The 17,426-nt window shown below is 49.6% G+C and overlaps 1 protein-coding gene across 6 annotated transcripts in view; it reads right to left on the reverse strand.

The window, feature by feature from the left end:
- Window positions 1–17,426, reverse strand: part of LOC148657950 (ribosomal protein S6 kinase alpha-3) — a 48,985-nt gene that overhangs the window by 17,842 nt on the left and 13,717 nt on the right. For 2 of the 6 annotated variants that reach the window (XM_088638706.1, XM_088638709.1), the window contains exon 3: window positions 1,278–1,394. In XM_088638706.1, coding sequence (XP_088494832.1) covers window positions 1,278–1,394 — 117 coding nt within the window. Of the gene's footprint in view, window positions 1–1,277; window positions 1,395–1,601; window positions 2,035–2,995; window positions 3,149–13,501; window positions 13,649–17,426 lie in introns of those variants that run through there. The other 4 variants (XM_088638708.1, XM_088638707.1, XM_088638705.1 and 1 more) reach the window with 4 other exon arrangements.

Raw genomic sequence — 17,426 nt, forward strand, 5'->3', positions numbered from 1 at the left:
GGAGTCCTTCTTTCAGCACTTGACGTCCTCGAGGCTGGACTAGGTTCTCTCACACAGCAGCCCCAGCAGACCAGTGTACAGGAGCACTGGATGCTATCAGCTGATTAATAATATCGTTCGGAGAGTCAGACAAATTGGCCTAGATGGGTTCTCCAGGCTGGGCGGCAGAGGAGAAGGGCTTTGAGGGGCAGTGGAGCTCAGAGGTCATTACCAGCACTAAGGTCACCGCCGGAGGGCCCATGAGAACTTGGTGGGAACCCACACGGCACAGAGGAGCACCCCGAGACAATGCCCTTCACCTTGCATATCCGCGCTCCACTGGTGCATCAGCTAATGAGTTCTCATCCGAGCACAGGCCCCCTGACAAGGCAGGCAGGACACGGGGTGATGCTCCTGGAATAAAGGGCCCTTTCAGCTCCAGAGAGCAGAGACAGAGACGCCACTGTGGGCCAGCCATTAGCGCTGCATGCTTGCCGAATTCCTGCCGAAGCACGCACGCTTTAAAAGGCAAATCCGCAGAGTTAGCTGCAACAGTGCAAATAGGATGTTCTGATCCCTGATCTGGGCTCAGGACACCAGACGCAAGTAAACAGATGCCCCAGGACTCAGCTCGGCACAAACAAGAAGAGGTCCAATTGCAAAAACCTCACACTGCCTGAAAAACGTACACGAGGCATGCATGGCTATCACCAGCCAAGAAAGACTAATAATACTGACACCCGAAGAAGGCTCCACAGCTGAAACTTTGCGTTTTGTTTCTTCTCTTTTCAGCATGGAATAAACCTTTACTTGTTCCTAGTCATATTAACTACCATATGCCCCCACTAGCTGAGAATGCTCATCTCCATGCTCATCACACAGCTCACACTACAGCAGTGGAGGGCACAGCTAAAATCAGTCAAGGGTCACATGCATGCCACCCATCCAGCCTTAAAGGCTGTAACACATATCCAAACAAAGCAATTGACAAGAACATTTTTGAAAATCCTACTCAATTCCCTTGCACATGTCCAATGGTTGAAATGATTTGTAAACAATGCTCACACTTAATCTATTTCTGATTGCCCACAGGGTGGTCTCTGAGGGCCATCGAGTACCCGCCATTACCAGGTCTGTGCATGACTAGATCCCTCAACTGAAACCTATCTGTCCCTGAAAAAGGCAGTAAAAATAAAAGGGTGTACTGCGTGCACTTGCAAGACACGCATTCAGTCCTCAAAGCGTTTCTCTCTAAAACCACATCCAGCCCACTCCCCGCCGCCCCCCCACACACTCACCTTCCCGAAAGAGCCTTGGCCCAGCACCTTCCTCAGCTCAAACTGCCGCGGGTCGGCCTTCTCGTGGCCCTCCTTGACGTGGTGGGTGATGGCAATCTCCTTGACGTGCCCCTCGTCCTGGACGACAGTCAGGGAAGAGAAGGCAGGGTGAGCTCCCGGCTCAAGGCAGCCCAGCGCGTTTCGGTGTTAAAAGCAGGTGGGAGGAAAGCAGGAAGAGGAAGGCCTGACGAGCCTCGCACGTGCTGCCCTACCTCCTCTCCCCTCTCCCCCCCTCCAGGAACCCCGCCCCAACAACCACGGGCGCTCCCACACGCCCCCACATACGTGATAGGCCGTCCCGCCGTCCCACGGCTTTGTCTTGCCCCGCGAGCTGCTCTGTGCCACAGCATCACCCATGCCCATCAGCACCCGGCCCCCGGGGGGCAGCGGGAGAGCGGGGCTAGGAAGCGGGACAGCCCGGGCGGCGCGGGCCCGGCGGCGCGGCCGAATCCTCCATTGCCTGTAATGGAGGCAGCGAGCTGTGGCGGCGATGTGTGCAGTCCTGCAGGCAGGGGAGGATCGCGTTTGACAGCTCCCACACTGTTGCCATGCTACCCCTCTCGCAGGCATCAGCAGGTGGGAGTGGAGGAGGTGACTAAGGAAGAGGGCCCTTCGCTTCTCTCTCTCTCTCTCGTTAACTCTTCGCTGTGCCTTCTCCTGCTTCCCCTCCTCTTCCTGTCTCCCTTCTGCCACCCGCCTGCGCTGGGAAAACCTCCAAGTCCGAAACTGCACTCGTACAGCTACAGCACTGAGTCACGCTGCACACTTTCCTCATCAGACACACAATGCCCCCCCCCCACTGCCACCGGAACTTTTTTTTATACACGCTTCGACTTCAAAAGGTACGACGCAGCCTTGACAAATAACTACAAAGATACTAACCCCGAGGAAAAGGCTAAAAACCTGGAGATCTCGGCATCTGCATGCCTTCGGAATCAGGAAGCCGATACTATAGGGCTCTTAGTGGTACTGAGATAAGAGACTTGTGTGAGCAGAACACTGACAAAAGCACAGAATCTCAAAACACTTGTCTCTCTCTCAAAAGGTGTGATCTGTAGATGCTCAGCACGAGCAGGAGACATTTCTCGCGTCAGAAAGAGTTTGCAGATCAGTGCGCTGCGCATGAATGACTCTTACGAGAAACAACCAGGAACTACACTCGTTAAACTAGGCTCTCAGAGGTTCATCCTCAGCGATGAGATTTTTCCCCAATAAATGGAAATGGATATCTGACTCCAGAAGGGAGCCTTACAATAGGCAAAGCTCATCTTTGTCAAGCTGAACCTTGAGAATGTGGAAGAAGTCAATTTAGGACAGATGCATATTGTAAATGTGAAACTAATCCCCGGGAGAGCAGGCCACATTTCAATCATAAAAATGAGAAGTCTGTTAGACTCAACCCACTGTACAGCGCTCATGATAAAAGAGCCACGCACAGGGTAACAGCACAGAACCGGTGAAGGGTTAATCACAAACGAGTATCTTATGTGGGAAATCGCTCAGCGAACACAGGCTGCTCCTCGTGGGAGCTAAATATTAATCTAAAAAAAAACACTGACCCTTACTTCAGATACCGCACCTTACAGTAATTGGCTCTACGGAAAGAAAAAAAACCTGGACACGCACGGAAACTCATCTACGACGCCGAGCAGAGAAGACCTCTGGCAGAAGCACAGTACCTGATATTCACACGAGGAGCACAGAGAGGCGACGACAACACTCCTGTCCATCCTCTGCAGTCCCAGAGACAGCCTATACGGTTTGCATTCTGTCAGCAGCGCAAGCATGCTGCCATCAGAGAGGCAGGAGCCCGTCTCCCGCGCGAGGAGGGGAAGTTGCCAGGGCAGAGCGCAGCAGACGCACCAGGATGTGTGGCCTGGCCGGGAAGCGGAGAGGAGAAGTGAGAGGCGCGGACCCGCTCCGCCACGCACACGCGGCGCTCACCGATCCCTCTCCGCGACAGAGCGGCTAAGCGCTAATTCAATTAAAAAGGCTGCTCTCCGAGGAACGTTCAAGCCTTGCACAAAAGCCGGAGAGGCGACGGATAAACAAACCCACCCGCAAAACAACGACATCTCCGAAGGGCCGCTGCTGCGAAACACAACAGTAACACAACAGATGCCTCCGATCTTTCCTGGGATCACACGTCTGGTCTCGGAGACAAGGCTCGAATGCAGCATGTGAACGTCTAAGCGAAATGTCAGCGCGTGTCACGCAGTCGCGTCGGCTCTTGGCGCTGGTGCGATCAGACACACAAAATAAATCTGGAGTGTTAAAAAGAGACTCTGCTTCAGGCAGTGGGGGGGGGGGGGGAGGTGCTCGTCTCGGCAGGTCTCAGCCTGCATGTGGTCAGTAAGGGAAACCTGTGACGCAGTGAGGAGAGCTGGCCTTTGGCCTCAGGAGGTTTCACTTTCACTAGACGTCACCCTGTCTAGAAGTCGGAACAGAATTTGCAGGATCCTTCCTGTAGACCAGGCAAAATGCAAGTACTTTGGAAATTCAGCAGCTCAGACTCCAGCCCTGACCCATCGACACTGCTCCATGCCAGAGAACTGCCAGGACAGTTGGTTTGTCTCCTGAATCCCTTATGTAGCTTATTTTCTAATGAGACCATCCACCCATCCCGTTTCATCCAATTCAGGGTCGATGAAGCCTAACTCCACAAGCAATGGGCTCAAGGTTCAGGATGTGATGCCAGTCTATTCTAGGGCACACGCAAACATGAACAGAGACACATACGCACTCGGACCAGAGCAAATTCTTCTAGAAGCCAGTTAAGCTACCAATATGTTTTTGGCCTGTGGGGGGAAACCAGTTCAAATGAAACCTTTCCTCCAAAAACTCAGCTGCCAATAAAAACTAGATGCATCTCCACAACAACCCTGACTGCTCTTCTGATACTTCTTGATCACTAACAATCATCCCTAGGAAATGACGCAAAAGGGAAAATTGCTAGCAGTTGCAACTCTCCTCCTCCAGAAAAAGTCCAGTAAGAACAAATGTGTCTGACCTCTGACCTTTCTAGAGCACTCAACAATGTCAACGATGCTGATTGGATCAAAGTCTCAACCATGAGGCACAGCGGATTCAGAGGAGATCCTGCTACAGTCTCCTGTCACCCCAAGAGCAGTTGCTGATGGAACCGGTGACAGGCCCAGAAAGACTCAGGAGACTGGACTACAGCCTTAACAGAGGCAGGCTGGCAGCCCTGAGGCGTTTATTGAAGTGCAGCCAAGCTACTGACGAGAAGTGACCTTGGGCTAATCATTTTCAGAGCAAGTGTCAGACTGGGAAGATTAGTTCTCTTACTCCGCTAAAGACATGTCAGAACCCATTCGAGCAACAGGCAGGAATGGACCACCCTCTGCACAATAAAACGTCATGCCAGAGTGTGTTTTCTGTTTTAAGAAGAAACATTTATTCTGGGAGCTGACAGAGGGCATTGCATGTTGTTAGTCAAGTGCACAAGAAAGGTTCAATTCAAAACTTTATCGCATGGTCAGTTCATGAAATTATTCACCAAGTTACCCTGATAGGGACTGGGATTCACACAGAATAACGCACCTAAACTGACATGCTTGCAAAAACAATACACTAAAACGTGCTTCCAAATCTTGTTTTGTTGTTTAAAAAAATAGTTTCTTCTGTCGGCAGATGGTCCTGCAGAAAGACAGAAGCAGGATCGTTTACCTGTCTCTCTCTACCTCGTTAGGCATCGAGACTCACAGATCACAGAATATGTAACAGACAGACCTCATCTCTGCCAGGACCAGCTGTTCTGCTTCCTGTTTATGGAATTTTAAAACGAATTGCAGCTCAAACCGGTAAAGCTGAAAATGTTCTTTAAAACGGCATCTTTCCAATACAGCATACGTCAATAACATCCGGGTCGTGACCTATCTCATGCTGTTTCAAAATTCTGTACCATGGCCTGCGATGCCCGATACGCAGGGTAGAACATGAGACTACAATTGCTTTTTTCAATTAAAAAAAAAAGTGACCCAGCACAGGACAAAGAATATCTGGGCAATACAACCAAAGAAGAAAGAATATGGCCAAAAAGCAGCTGCATTTTGAACTCTGCTGTGACTGCCCTTCCAAGAGGAAGTAGAGATGTGCGATGCAGACATCCTTCGGCTCAGGAAAACGAGGGACCAGCAATCACCTGGTAAAAAGGAGCCACATAGGAAAGCCCACCCTGAGGCCCCCCGCATGAGCTCTGTTCTCTTGAAGTGATGACAGGCTGGGCTCAGAACTCGTACAGACGTGCCTCTCTGCACAGGCAGGCATGCAGGAAGCTACAGTAGTACATCTTCCACAATCAACAGCTTCAGGGGAGGATTGAAGAATTTGCATATTCTGTACAGACGAGGAGTCCCCAACCCTGGTCCCAATTCCATTATTCCTGCAGGTCAGTTTAAATGACCTGATAAGGATTAGGGACACTTATTTAGGCAGTTGATCAGTCAAGCAAGTGAAGTATCAACGAAGGGAACACTGATCCTTGAGAGCTGATGTTTTCTCCCAATGATCTCTGAATGACTGAACTGAATGAACCACCTGTTTATTTGATCAAGTTGTTCCACGCCTTTAGAAACTGATGTTTTAAAGGGCTCCTGTAAAAACCTGCCAAATGCAAATTGAGACTACTGGAAAAGCCAAAAGGTGTGACAGAAAACGACTGTTGAAAAGAGCTGCTGCAGTCAGAGGGAGCGGACTACCGACACGCTGACCTCAGCTGACTTCCGACATTTTCAGGACACGCGAGAAAGCCCCGACAGAATAAAAACGCTGCTAAGCAGAACGGTGAGCCCATGTGAGCAGTTCTTTTATGCCCACTGAAATGGCTGCAGCCGTGCCCCGCGGGAGTGCTGAACCAGATGGTTCCACCAGCCCCCAGGCGAGCCGCGGGTCTCTAGCCCGAGTTCCCGGAGGAAACCTTAACATCACAACTCTGAAACGTCTGCCCAGAGGCACTGAAACACAACCCGGGCATGGGAGATAGTGTTGCTCTGGAACCAGACCAGGGAAGAGCAACCAGATACACCCGTGGCCCCACAGAGAGCGTTCGCCTCTGACAGGCCGAAGGAGTTTAGTCTTGGACAGAGATGACTACGACGGGGACCCAACTCAAACACTCACAAATCACTGACCCAAGTCAACCCAGCTGCACCAGAAACAGCTGGACCGTGCGTGCCACAAAAGGGGGCGCCCAACCCACTTTCCTATTCCTCCATGCTGAGCCCTAACCATCCGGTGCGTCTGCTCAGGCGCTGGACTCAACCGGCGCCGGCTGTCACCTCTGCAGCATCAATCCAACTCCCCTGCCCACCGAGTTCTCCACGAGGAGAAAACGAAAGCCCACGGTGTAAACAAAGCGACAGGAAGACTTCCGTTTCTAGAGAGAAACAAGGGTTTAGGGCGGACTGTAAAAAGATCAAATGAAACCAGCAAAAGAGAGATCGCCTGGGAATTCAGTGCAAGACTTGTGAGCAGCCAATCCCGGATGCTGAACTACAGCAGCACTGCGAGTGGCTCAACCCTGTCTGAGCCTTCCTGAAAAGTGTGTCAAAACCCACAGAAATTCACATGACCCGATCCATCACAGCACCCTTCCCTCCGCCGACGCCCATAATCTCACTCACACGCTCCCCGCCGCAGCTCTCGAACTTCTGCCGCAGACAGACGGACATCGCCCGGCCGCAGGCGATCCTTGTGGGCTGGCTGAATTCCACCGGCGACTCGGATTCGCCGTTCGCAAAATGACAAAGAAAATCCGCAGCACCGGGGCCCCCAGAGCGCGCTCGCCTGCCCGCCCTGTAACTGAGCCCCACAAGGGGAAGGCACTCGGGCAGGTGTTTCGCCGACCCCCGCCATGTCGGGAAGAGATTAAAAGATTCTCCCAGCCGACCAGCTGCTGAAGTTACAGTGCCGTCTGTACCGTGCCCTCTCCGCCGGCACACGCCCTCCCCCCACTCCTCCCCGGGGTTTACTGGTAAGCCGTCTGAACTGCCCTTTCTGTAAGGGAGGGCATGCGGTCCGAACCTGACATCACGCAGCGATCCTGAGAGGGCAATAACCAGGGCACCGCGGCTGTTTGAATTAAACGGAGAGCGCGGAGGACGGGGAGAGGGAGAGAAGAGGAGTAGAGAGAGAGAGAGAGAGAGAGAGAGAGAGAGAGAGAGAGAAGGGGTGCCTCTTACCAATACCCTTATTTTATTAAAAACACCCCTCAGAGGAGGGGGCACCATTCATTTTTTCCCCAAACTGTCTTTAGATGTAGCATCACCGCAGTCCCCTCTCCTAAGCGCCCGTCTGTGTTGGGAACTGCTTGTATAATTAACAAACATTCTGACTCGTTTTCGCCTCTAATCCGTGGGGCACTTGTTGAAAGAAATGTTGGACAATGGGGTCCCCCAGGGAGCAATGCAAACCCTGGCTGGCTGACCCGTAGGAACAGCCTGGACCCAGGCCAGCTGGTAGGAGTAAGGCCATGCGAGACAGTCTCACTTCCTGAGAATCACGACCACATACTGTACAAGCAGGAAGCCCAGACCTCAGCAGTCCCGATACGACGCTCTTTCAGTATGGTATTCTGGCATCCCGTACAAAGGGAGAAGTCAAACGCAGCCCAACGCACCATTTACCTAAAAGCAACGTGGCTTTGCTTAATTTCAATACTAAGCAAAAACAACCAAGGAAACTACATACCAGCTAAGTAATGGCGAAAGGCTTCAGCTTCACAAAAAATGCGAAGATGCAAAAAATTCTTTACAAAAAAAGTAACAAGCAGTAACAGAGCCTCCAGTTCTCACTTTAAAATGAACTTCCAGGTAGCTTTCACGCATGTTCTCTGGCTCATGTTACAATGTTGATTCTGGAGAAGTCAGCGGGACTGATTTTGTTCATGCCTTTTAGGATTTTAAACAGATAAATTAAGTCCCTCAGTAGTCTTCTCTAAGACTCAAAGATTTGTTTCTTTTAGCCTGTTAGAGAAGGGCATTCCGTTAAGACTGGGAGTGTATGCAGCGTACGTTTCTGGAAAGATTTCAGAGGAGAAATATGTTTCGGAAAGTGAACACAATTGCATACAATATTATACATCCCATCAATCAATCTGGGTTAAATTACAGAGCTCCTTTCCAGCATCAGGACTCCAATAATGCACTGACTGAGAAACAGCAGCTCAGGAGCAAAGGACCAAACAATTATCAACCACATGGGCAGCAGAGAGTCAGTGCATGACTGTAACTCGAATATCCTGAACAAACAAAAAAACTCAGGGCTGCGTAAGTGCAGTTCCTGCAATGGCTGGTATCATCATGTGTACCTCGCCCAGCACGCCTGCACATTTCACCAAAACATAAGGCATCACACACACTGCTTCCTCTGAGCCTCCCATGTCTTAGCCGCCTCACTGCTAACAATAATCCCCATCTACGAACTCTGCTCTCCTCCCCACTGAGAGCTGGTGTGTGGGGAGAGTACTGCCGCCACATCATCCAGGTGGGGCTGCACACTGGTGGGCGTCCCCATTACCCGTAAAGTGCTTTGAGTGGAGTGTCCAGAAAAGCTCTATTGAAGCGTAAGGAATTGTCATTATTAATGGGCTGGAGTGATGCAGGCTCATCTCATTCTTTTATTAACCTGGCATTAGAGAAGTATTTTACTGCTGCACAGAGCAGCAGCTGTAACCTCACTCCGACAACGTAAACAGCTGCTAATGCTTGTTCCAAAACGGAACTTGCACAACAAAGAAGCCAAAGGTAAACAGCAGGTAGGGGGAGGGACAATGGCTTCTTGTCAATTGTTTCTTCGAAAAGTATTTACGTTTTACCGCAGTAGAAAGGGTGACTACTGTACCAATTAGGTGCCGCTGGGCAGATTAGATTCTGCTCGTTTTCAATAACTCCTGGTGGTCTCTGCAAGGTCAGGGGGGTGAGGTTCCTGTGTTTCCTGTGTGAGCAAAGTGCCTTGTGTTATCCGACACCCTGCTGCATTGCTGGAATTCCTCTTGCTTTGTCAGTGATTAACCGCCTGTTTGCTGAAAGCTGATTACATTAAACAGACAGAGAGCACATTACCTGGATTAGGAAAGTGAAATTAATGGACATGATCCATTAGTCTGCAACAGGAACTAGGAGTGCATCCGTTGCAGAAAAACCACTACGGAGCTGCCCGAGACAGCTATTCAAAGGACACGCATCTCATTTAGGTACTGTAGAAACATTAAAAATAGCATGTTTTAAGTAGGAACCATCAGTCAACTATGCGGAAAGCCTCCATTTCCTACAAAGCCTCAGTGCAGCAGAGTGATAAACTCAGGTGGATTCCTAGGAGCTCAAACACCGAGAGCCGTGGGGGGGCTCACATTACCTCGCGGCGAACGTCTCCTCCTGCAGGAAATCCTGCTGTGGTCAGAGTGGGCACAGCGCAGGGCTCGTCGCAGCGCAGCCCACGCCGAGACAGCAGCGCCGAGAAAAACTGTACGAGCTCACAGCTTTCCTCGTCAGCTTCTTTAAACAGGGAGCTTGACTCATAACGGCCTGATCCCACCTATGAATCAGCTGCTGTACACATGGGCTGTGGGCGTTCGGTGCCTGGCAGGGTTCAGAGTGCCACAGGAGGCACAGCGGGCCGGCACTGAACCGCGCCAGGCTGAAGAGCTTCCGAGGTCAAACCTTTGAACCTTTGGTCACCAACAAGTGGAACACAAGTTGCCGCGTGAACCCACTGAGCGGTAACAAGGGTTACTGTAACTTAGGCATGACAAGATAACTGCAGAACCCCCAGACAGCCTTGAAGAACCGAGGAGGGCAGTGACCAGTGGCCCGCACCACCACGCAGAGCCGTGCAATAAATCAGCACCACGGCCAACTTTCCTGCCCCCGAAACGGACTAAGAACTTCGCCTCGCCGTGTCCAAGATGAAGCCCAGACTCATCACGGCTGAGGGTGATAAAATTACCCTTCTGTTCCGTGAAGACAAGCCGGGAGCACATCTCCCAGACCATTTCAATTAACTCCATGGAGGAGGAGGAGGAGGAGGCAGGGACGCAGATTTTCCTGCCAGGAAACTCGTCCATCAAGGGGAAGGATGCCAGGGCACGGGAGGAGAGTGTCGCCGCTCAGAACGCGACATAGCTAGTCAGCGGAGATGTTCCCCTTGCGGACAGCCCAAGTGAGGCACGAGGAACAATTAGGATGCTTTCTTGCTTTTCATGCTGCTACATAAGAGAGTTACAGTACCTACATTGTCATTCAGGCTTTCCCCTGCAGCAGACAGGACAGAACCTTAGGTTATCACTATACCCAAGAATAATCCAACCGTAGTAATAAACTTTCTTCCCCTTAATGCCATCTGCCTGTTCTTTTGTGGTGCAAAAGCTTTGCCTCTTTTACTTTGAATATGTGAAAAGAGTCATCATCCAATTGCTCTGCATCAATAAACATCCACAATGACTCTTTAAATTTGCGGAAAAAACAAACCGATTTGTTGTTTTTGAAAAGCAACACTCAGGAAGGTGCATTTCAAGAGGGGAGGCAATTTCAGCAGATTATTTTTTTGTGGTGGCAGAAGGCCCTGCCACATCAGTACAAACCGAGGTCCTTCCACTCAGGCCAGGAGCAATCGTCTGGCAATCGTTCACTTTACCACAGCGTGGGCTTCGACAACACTGGACGCTGCCCTAAACACTGCTAGAAAAGTTTCCTGTTTAACTTACATAAGAACACGTCATCCCCAACAATAAAAAAAAAAAACTAAAAATATATACAAAGCCTACCCTTTCCCACAAGACACTGCAATCTGAATACAGTGTACATGGCTTTATTTTTGCAAGCCATTTCCTGTTAACTGAATGCTGTTGCCTTTTTCCAGAGCTTACACGCTTCCTTCGGCCTTCTCCCGAAATAGGCAGCTCCTGGAAATGAGCTCATGCACCTCTGAACCCCACGACCCTTAGGTCACGGTGCCACACAACAGGCCGGAGGTACTCCTCTCTCAGGACGGGGCTCTCGGCAGTATCCCCACATCCGCCAGCTCAACAAGGCAGAAATCGAGGACGACCGACATGACCATAAGCCACAGAATACTCCGTCCCCATCAGCGCGGAGACAGGCTTCTCCTGGTTTCAGAGGACCGCCCGACGGAGAACTGCTCGTCAAGCATGGGGACAAGCGTCAGTTCATTCGCGCACAAAAGCATGGTTGGGAGTCTGGTCTGTCAATGGCGCTGCTTCTGCGTTTACCAAGCGCTCGTGCACTCCAGCAGATGCGCCTGTTCGAGGCACAGCGGTGGCAGGGACCCTGTCTGTCAGCTGTTGTGCTCCAGTCCACACCGGGGCCCTGGGTCTGGGTGGCATCTGCGGAGCGTCAAGTGGTGGCTATCTTGGCTGATAGCATGGGGTCCATGGGGTCGAGCGCACTGCCCAGTCCGACACAGGGTCTTCGCTTTAAAGCAGGCTAGACAATCACAGCTAGTACTGTCAGCAGCATGCAGCATATGTTTCACAACAGCCGTGGGCTCATTGGTATTTAAAGAACGTCTGCTGTGCCAGGTAAGTAAATCAGGGACTGATTCAATCATCACCCAGGAAAATCAGATTTAAAAGGTCAGACGTTCACGTCCTAAAGGTTTATGGCAATACAGATTTGAGAATGGCATAGAGATAAGTCTTATGCCAACAGTAATAATCAAATGGAAATTTCATGACTTTTAAACAAATTCACTGTAATGACCATAAAACAGTATGACAGGCCACAGCAGAGAAAAAAGCAGGATATCTGTAAAAGCAGGATAAAAAACATTTAAATGTCAGCTTACCCTGAAATGCAAACATTAATGTACCATTCCTAAATGAATTTATCTGTCTTGGTGGCGAGAGTGAACTTAAATGAATTTAAAGTGAATCGAAAAGTAAAAAAAAAACAAGCAAACCACAGAGGCTAAAGGGAGTTAAAGAGCAGACTGGGAGAGTTCAGGGGGAGAGCTGTTCTCCATGGTCCACAGTCACCTGTACATCTTGGACTGCATTCCGATAATCGCCGAACCACATAAAAATATCTCCTCCAACCCTCGAGCACAGATTCGGGAGAGTGCCATGAAGTTGAGGGCTTATTACTATTTCACTACAGGAAAGAAGCAAAACCCCAGACCCCGCAGGGACATGTCCAGACTTGTCCTGATAGGAATCGACGCCTGCTTCTTCAGAACTTTTAAAAGAAAAACTGAACAACTTTTTTTTTTTCTGCCTGGTTTCCACCACGGTGACAAACACTTGAGAATCCCAGCCTTCGATCCGAAGGGCTGGCCAGGTCAAACCAAAGGTGCTATACGAGAAGAGACCCTACAGCCCCAGCTCGGTACTGTGCCACTTCTGCTGCTGACTGGACACTAACCTGTACTGTCGGGAGAGGGATTTCGGAGCTTATTTCTACCAGGACGGGACAAGAAAGGAGCCCAGTATCCCGGCATCAAACACGTCCTGGCCTTTCTAAAGGGCAAGACGCGACAGCTCCTGGCTATCGCCCTCAAGCACGAGATCTACCCTCAACAAACAGGAGCCGTTGTTTCACGTTCTCTGTCCACATATTACAGATGCCAGAGTGTAAGAGGGGCAGCAGACACGGTACACTGTCAAACACGAAACAACAGTTTGAGCAAAATATAGGAGGCCACACACAACAGCAGACTGGGCTTTTACTTTTCAGTGATCTACATTCATAATAAAGTGCTTAATTTCAAAATGTTGCATTATAAAGCAAACTATATTACAAAGTTTCCTACTGGACAATGGAAAACCCCTCAGCATTTGTTTACAAAAAGCCCCAAATACTGAAGTCAGAAACAGCACGCATGTTCAAATATCTGCAAAGTGATGTAGGACACCAGAAACAAACACCAATATTAATCCATTCTCATACTAAGATGACACTAAGACCCCCACAGCTCCGTTAATAGCTCACGAAAATAAAAATAAAAAACTGAATTAAACACTTAACGTAGAAAAACGAAACAATAAGTCGGTCACTTCCACGCTGAAAAAGCAAAGACACTGACATTCGTCAAGGTTTGTGGAATTAACTTCTGCGTGTTCCCTCGGAGGCCCGGACGCTCTCCGCTCCAGCCTCATCAAGAAATAACTACATGCGCAAAATCAATAAAAAAAAAAGCCCAAACTGTACCCGGGGATTGCCATGCCGGATTCGGGGCAGCAGGAGCTTCAGCATGGCTCGCGCACCATGGCCGGAGACGGCGAGACAGCTGCCAAACCACAGGCACGGGGCAGACGCCTAAAGGAAGGACTAGCCCAGGAAAGGTCCTGCAGCTGCTGGTAACCACGGCGATTACAGCATGTCCTGTGCAGGGGCTGTCCTCTCCCCCTGTTCCCGTGGAAACAACCGAGGGAAGCAGGACGCACTGGGCTGCAGCTCCAGCTGATAGGACGGGCCGAATTTGCACAGGAAACCACGGCGCTCACAGAAAGGGAAACAGCCAGCCCGAGCTCAACCTCTCTGTCTCTACCGGCCAGTGCGGCGGTACTGACAGTTATAACTTCAGATGTTTTCCTAAATCGGAGGATCATCCGGGCTTAAGTGAGCAAAGCTTTTCAGTCTCCACCCTTATGAATCAGCGCGGCGACCTCTCGGGTCTGAATCATGCCTCTCTTTCGCTTTGCTCATTCAAGCTCTCGTTGACCAGGAACATAACACTCCATTCATTCAATCGACTTGCACAACCCGACTCGGACTCCCTTCGGCCCAGCTGTGCCCGTCCTGCAGTTCTGACAAAGGGGGGCGAGAGGGAGGGAGACGCTGCAAATCGCCTTCTTTGACAGCAGAGCCACGCTTCGTCTACCACTGCAGAAGGATTTCCCTTACACCAGCAGGGGATCTTCCGAGTTACTCACATACGGCAGATGTGCACTTTGTGTAATTAATCACCATTATTGTACTGACCATCTTCCCCTTCTGTTTGCTTAAACGTTTTGCAGAGCTCCGGCTGTGACGAACACGGGGCTGCCCCCCGGGGACAGGAAGTTCTTGCCATCATGGCTGCACCGCTCAAGAGCCCCGCGGGGCCCGGGCGCCCTGGGGACCGAAGGCTCGCCGGAGACAAGGTGCAGCACGGCCAGCAAGAGGGTCCGGGTTCGATACGTCCGCGATCTCCCGAGAATCCCGGAAGGAACGGGCCTCAGCCAGCCCGGTGGCGTGACAGATGCGTGCTGGAGTGATGGACACCCCCGCGCTACGTCACGCACGGCCCTGCCTTCAGCCTCGAGCCTCGAGCCTCGGGCCTCGAGGCAGCGCCGCTGGCCGACCTGGGCCTCTCTCTATCAGTGCTGCACAGCTCCGGCAGAACCGTCCTCCCACGGCCCACAAACCTCCTGCGGAAAGAAGTACCGCCTGCTCTTCGTTTGAAACGCACTTTCCTTAGTTTCTACTTGAGCCTGTTGGTTAGAGTTTCAACGTTGGTTCTGGAGCCCGGTGGGTCCGACTGTCTTGGGATGCCTTTGATTTGAAACACCTGGGGCAGGTGCCCTCATAGTCTACTCCGTTCGCGACTGAAAAGGATCTGTTTCTTCAGCATTTCTTGCTTATCTAGACTGGTTTCACTGAATACAGAGAGGCTGAGCGATATCTTTCAGGAAGCAGCCCGCAGGTTGCCCACTATCTAGTAGCCACCCTGTGACCGGCTAATAAGAAGGCTTTCTCTTCCCCCACAAAGACCAGGGTTCATCTTTGGAGGCAACTGGATGGGCAATTTGGCAACTGTCAATTGCCCTGTGTACTTTCCAAATGCCACAATTCATAAAATGCGAGAATCGCTTCCTTTTCCTGGAGGGAATTTTGGGTGAATTGTGTAATATGGTCACATGAGGTGCTTTCGCTTAAGCAGTAGACATCACCCAACTTCTGCTTGGTTCAGACAGAGCTGGCAAAGCAGTGAGGTTGAAAGTGATACGTGCCCTGGCTTTCAAATGAGAAAAATCACAGAGATTTGTTATTTCTCTCTCGACTACGGCAGTCCCTTAAAATAAACGGTGCCAAAATCAAGAAACACGAGATTTTACTCACAGTCTTGCTCCAATAACAATTCCCCAATCGTCTCAGATGAACTCCTATACACTACCCATACAGCAAGCAATAGGGCTGTCATTTACCACTGAATACAGCTCCCTAAAAACACCAGTACAACCAGTAGAATGCTTAATTATATCATTATACTAATGCATAGTATATAATTGAAGAGCTTGTGCGCCAAACATATTGCAATGGAACTGATAGGAAGATCACTATCTATTAAGAGAAAAAATATTAATGAGCCCTCCCCATTTCATGACAATAGGAAACAACACTGTCTAAACCTTCTAATTCCAGTCCTGCGTGTAAAAAGCCCCAATCAATTAAAAAAAACTTGGCAACCTCTCTGATAAACAATTACAGAACTTCCTAGGGTTCGATTTCAACAACCTGACAGTGACGGAATCATTCTGAGCTCGTACTTAAAAATCTGTCATTCCTTCTGAATTAAGAAAAGAGACACTTCACAGTTCACAGATGAATAATTAAAGAGTCTATGTAAATATCAGTGCAGTGTGAACCCCGGCTATCTTCTCATGAGAGAGAGATGGTGTTTGGTTTCCTGAAGATCAGAGAGGAGGAGGCTCGAAAAAAAAAAAAACGAGAAAAAAATAGTACTTCCTGTGAGTCTACACTCTGCCAACTTGACAGAAAAGATATAAAAATCCAATATTCTACAGGCTTGGTGCAGTTAATGACCACTAAAAGAAGAAGACTGATGAAGGGAGCACTCATTTATACTGTGAGACAGGTGATTTGGCTTCCCACAGTACGGGTTTTTAAACTTCCTACAGTTTAGGTCTGTTTGGTACAGACTGGTTCACATCAGATGTTTCTGCTCATAGGCTCCCACAGAGAGTGATTTTTTTCCCCCCCAACCAAATCAGTTTTCCTGGGAGGAAAAAAAAGCACAAAACCATAATCATGCAAAAACAAAACAAAAAAAAAAAATCGGAAAACTACACAAGTCTCCAATAATGTTTTAATTTGAGGACATAATTCATGAATTTGTAACCAGGATTTGACATTGGCAGATATTCATCACTTCTCCAATGAAGCAGCTCTGACCTTGCTTCATACTTTGCCGGAGATAATAAATCGATAGTGAATCATTACCACGCTGAAAGATGAAGGAAGGGAGAGATATGTTCACTCCATATAGTTAGAAGTTAAATGCACATTCTGAACAAAGGCCTTAAAGCAGTGCTCTGAGGAAGCAGGCTCCCTGATGAAAAGACATTGTGCTGTTTCAATAGGGATGCTTCTATAATTCAAGGACACCGCATTTAAAAAGCAAATTCTCTTTCAGCGCAGTTGACATCTTTCTCTGACTCTGTGAACGATGCTGGTCTTTCTTCCTAAGCTTTCAAGATGATTTATTGACAGTGTCCAACACGGAGCACTCTGATTCTTCTGCAAAAAAACGCATTATGAAAGCGAGTCATTAGTGTCTTCCGAAAATTAGAAAAGGATTCAGAAAGAAAAAAAAAAGTGGTGCTCAAACCGGCCTCTCCCATTACTCTGAACTGAAATATGTAAATCGTCTTTGAGCTGCAAAAATAAACACTACATTTCATGTGCTTTCACAGACATATTTTTGCCTCCGATCACTACTGCGGCGACCGCTCGGATTCCGGCCCTGCAATGCGGGCCTGTTGAGACAAGACAGCGCTGCTCTGCGGATTACGACGTGCGCTTCTCTCCCAAATGCCGGATAATTTCTACTTCGAGTCAGGCGTTCCGCTCTCAGGCAGTTTTTTTTTTAAAGCCACATCTGTTAAAGTACCAGAAGATTAAAAAGAGAAAAAAAAACCACAGAACTCGTTTTGACGGCGACCGCGTGATGCGATGTCGAGATATTAAGGGGCGAGTCTGGAAGAGCCCCGGTCAGCCGGCACGGGTTCAGACTCCCTCTCCAGGCACGGCGCTCACACGCCGCGGCCCGTCAGGCCTGCCATCGCGCCGCCCCTGATCTCAGTCTGCTATTCTCTTCAGTCAGTCTGTGAAGAACTACTTTATCACTCTC

The sequence above is a fragment of the Lepisosteus platostomus genome, chromosome 7 (genome assembly GCF_059453375.1).
Source record: "Lepisosteus platostomus isolate fLepPlt1 chromosome 7, fLepPlt1.hap1, whole genome shotgun sequence".
NCBI classification, from domain to species: domain Eukaryota; kingdom Metazoa; phylum Chordata; class Actinopteri; order Semionotiformes; family Lepisosteidae; genus Lepisosteus; species Lepisosteus platostomus.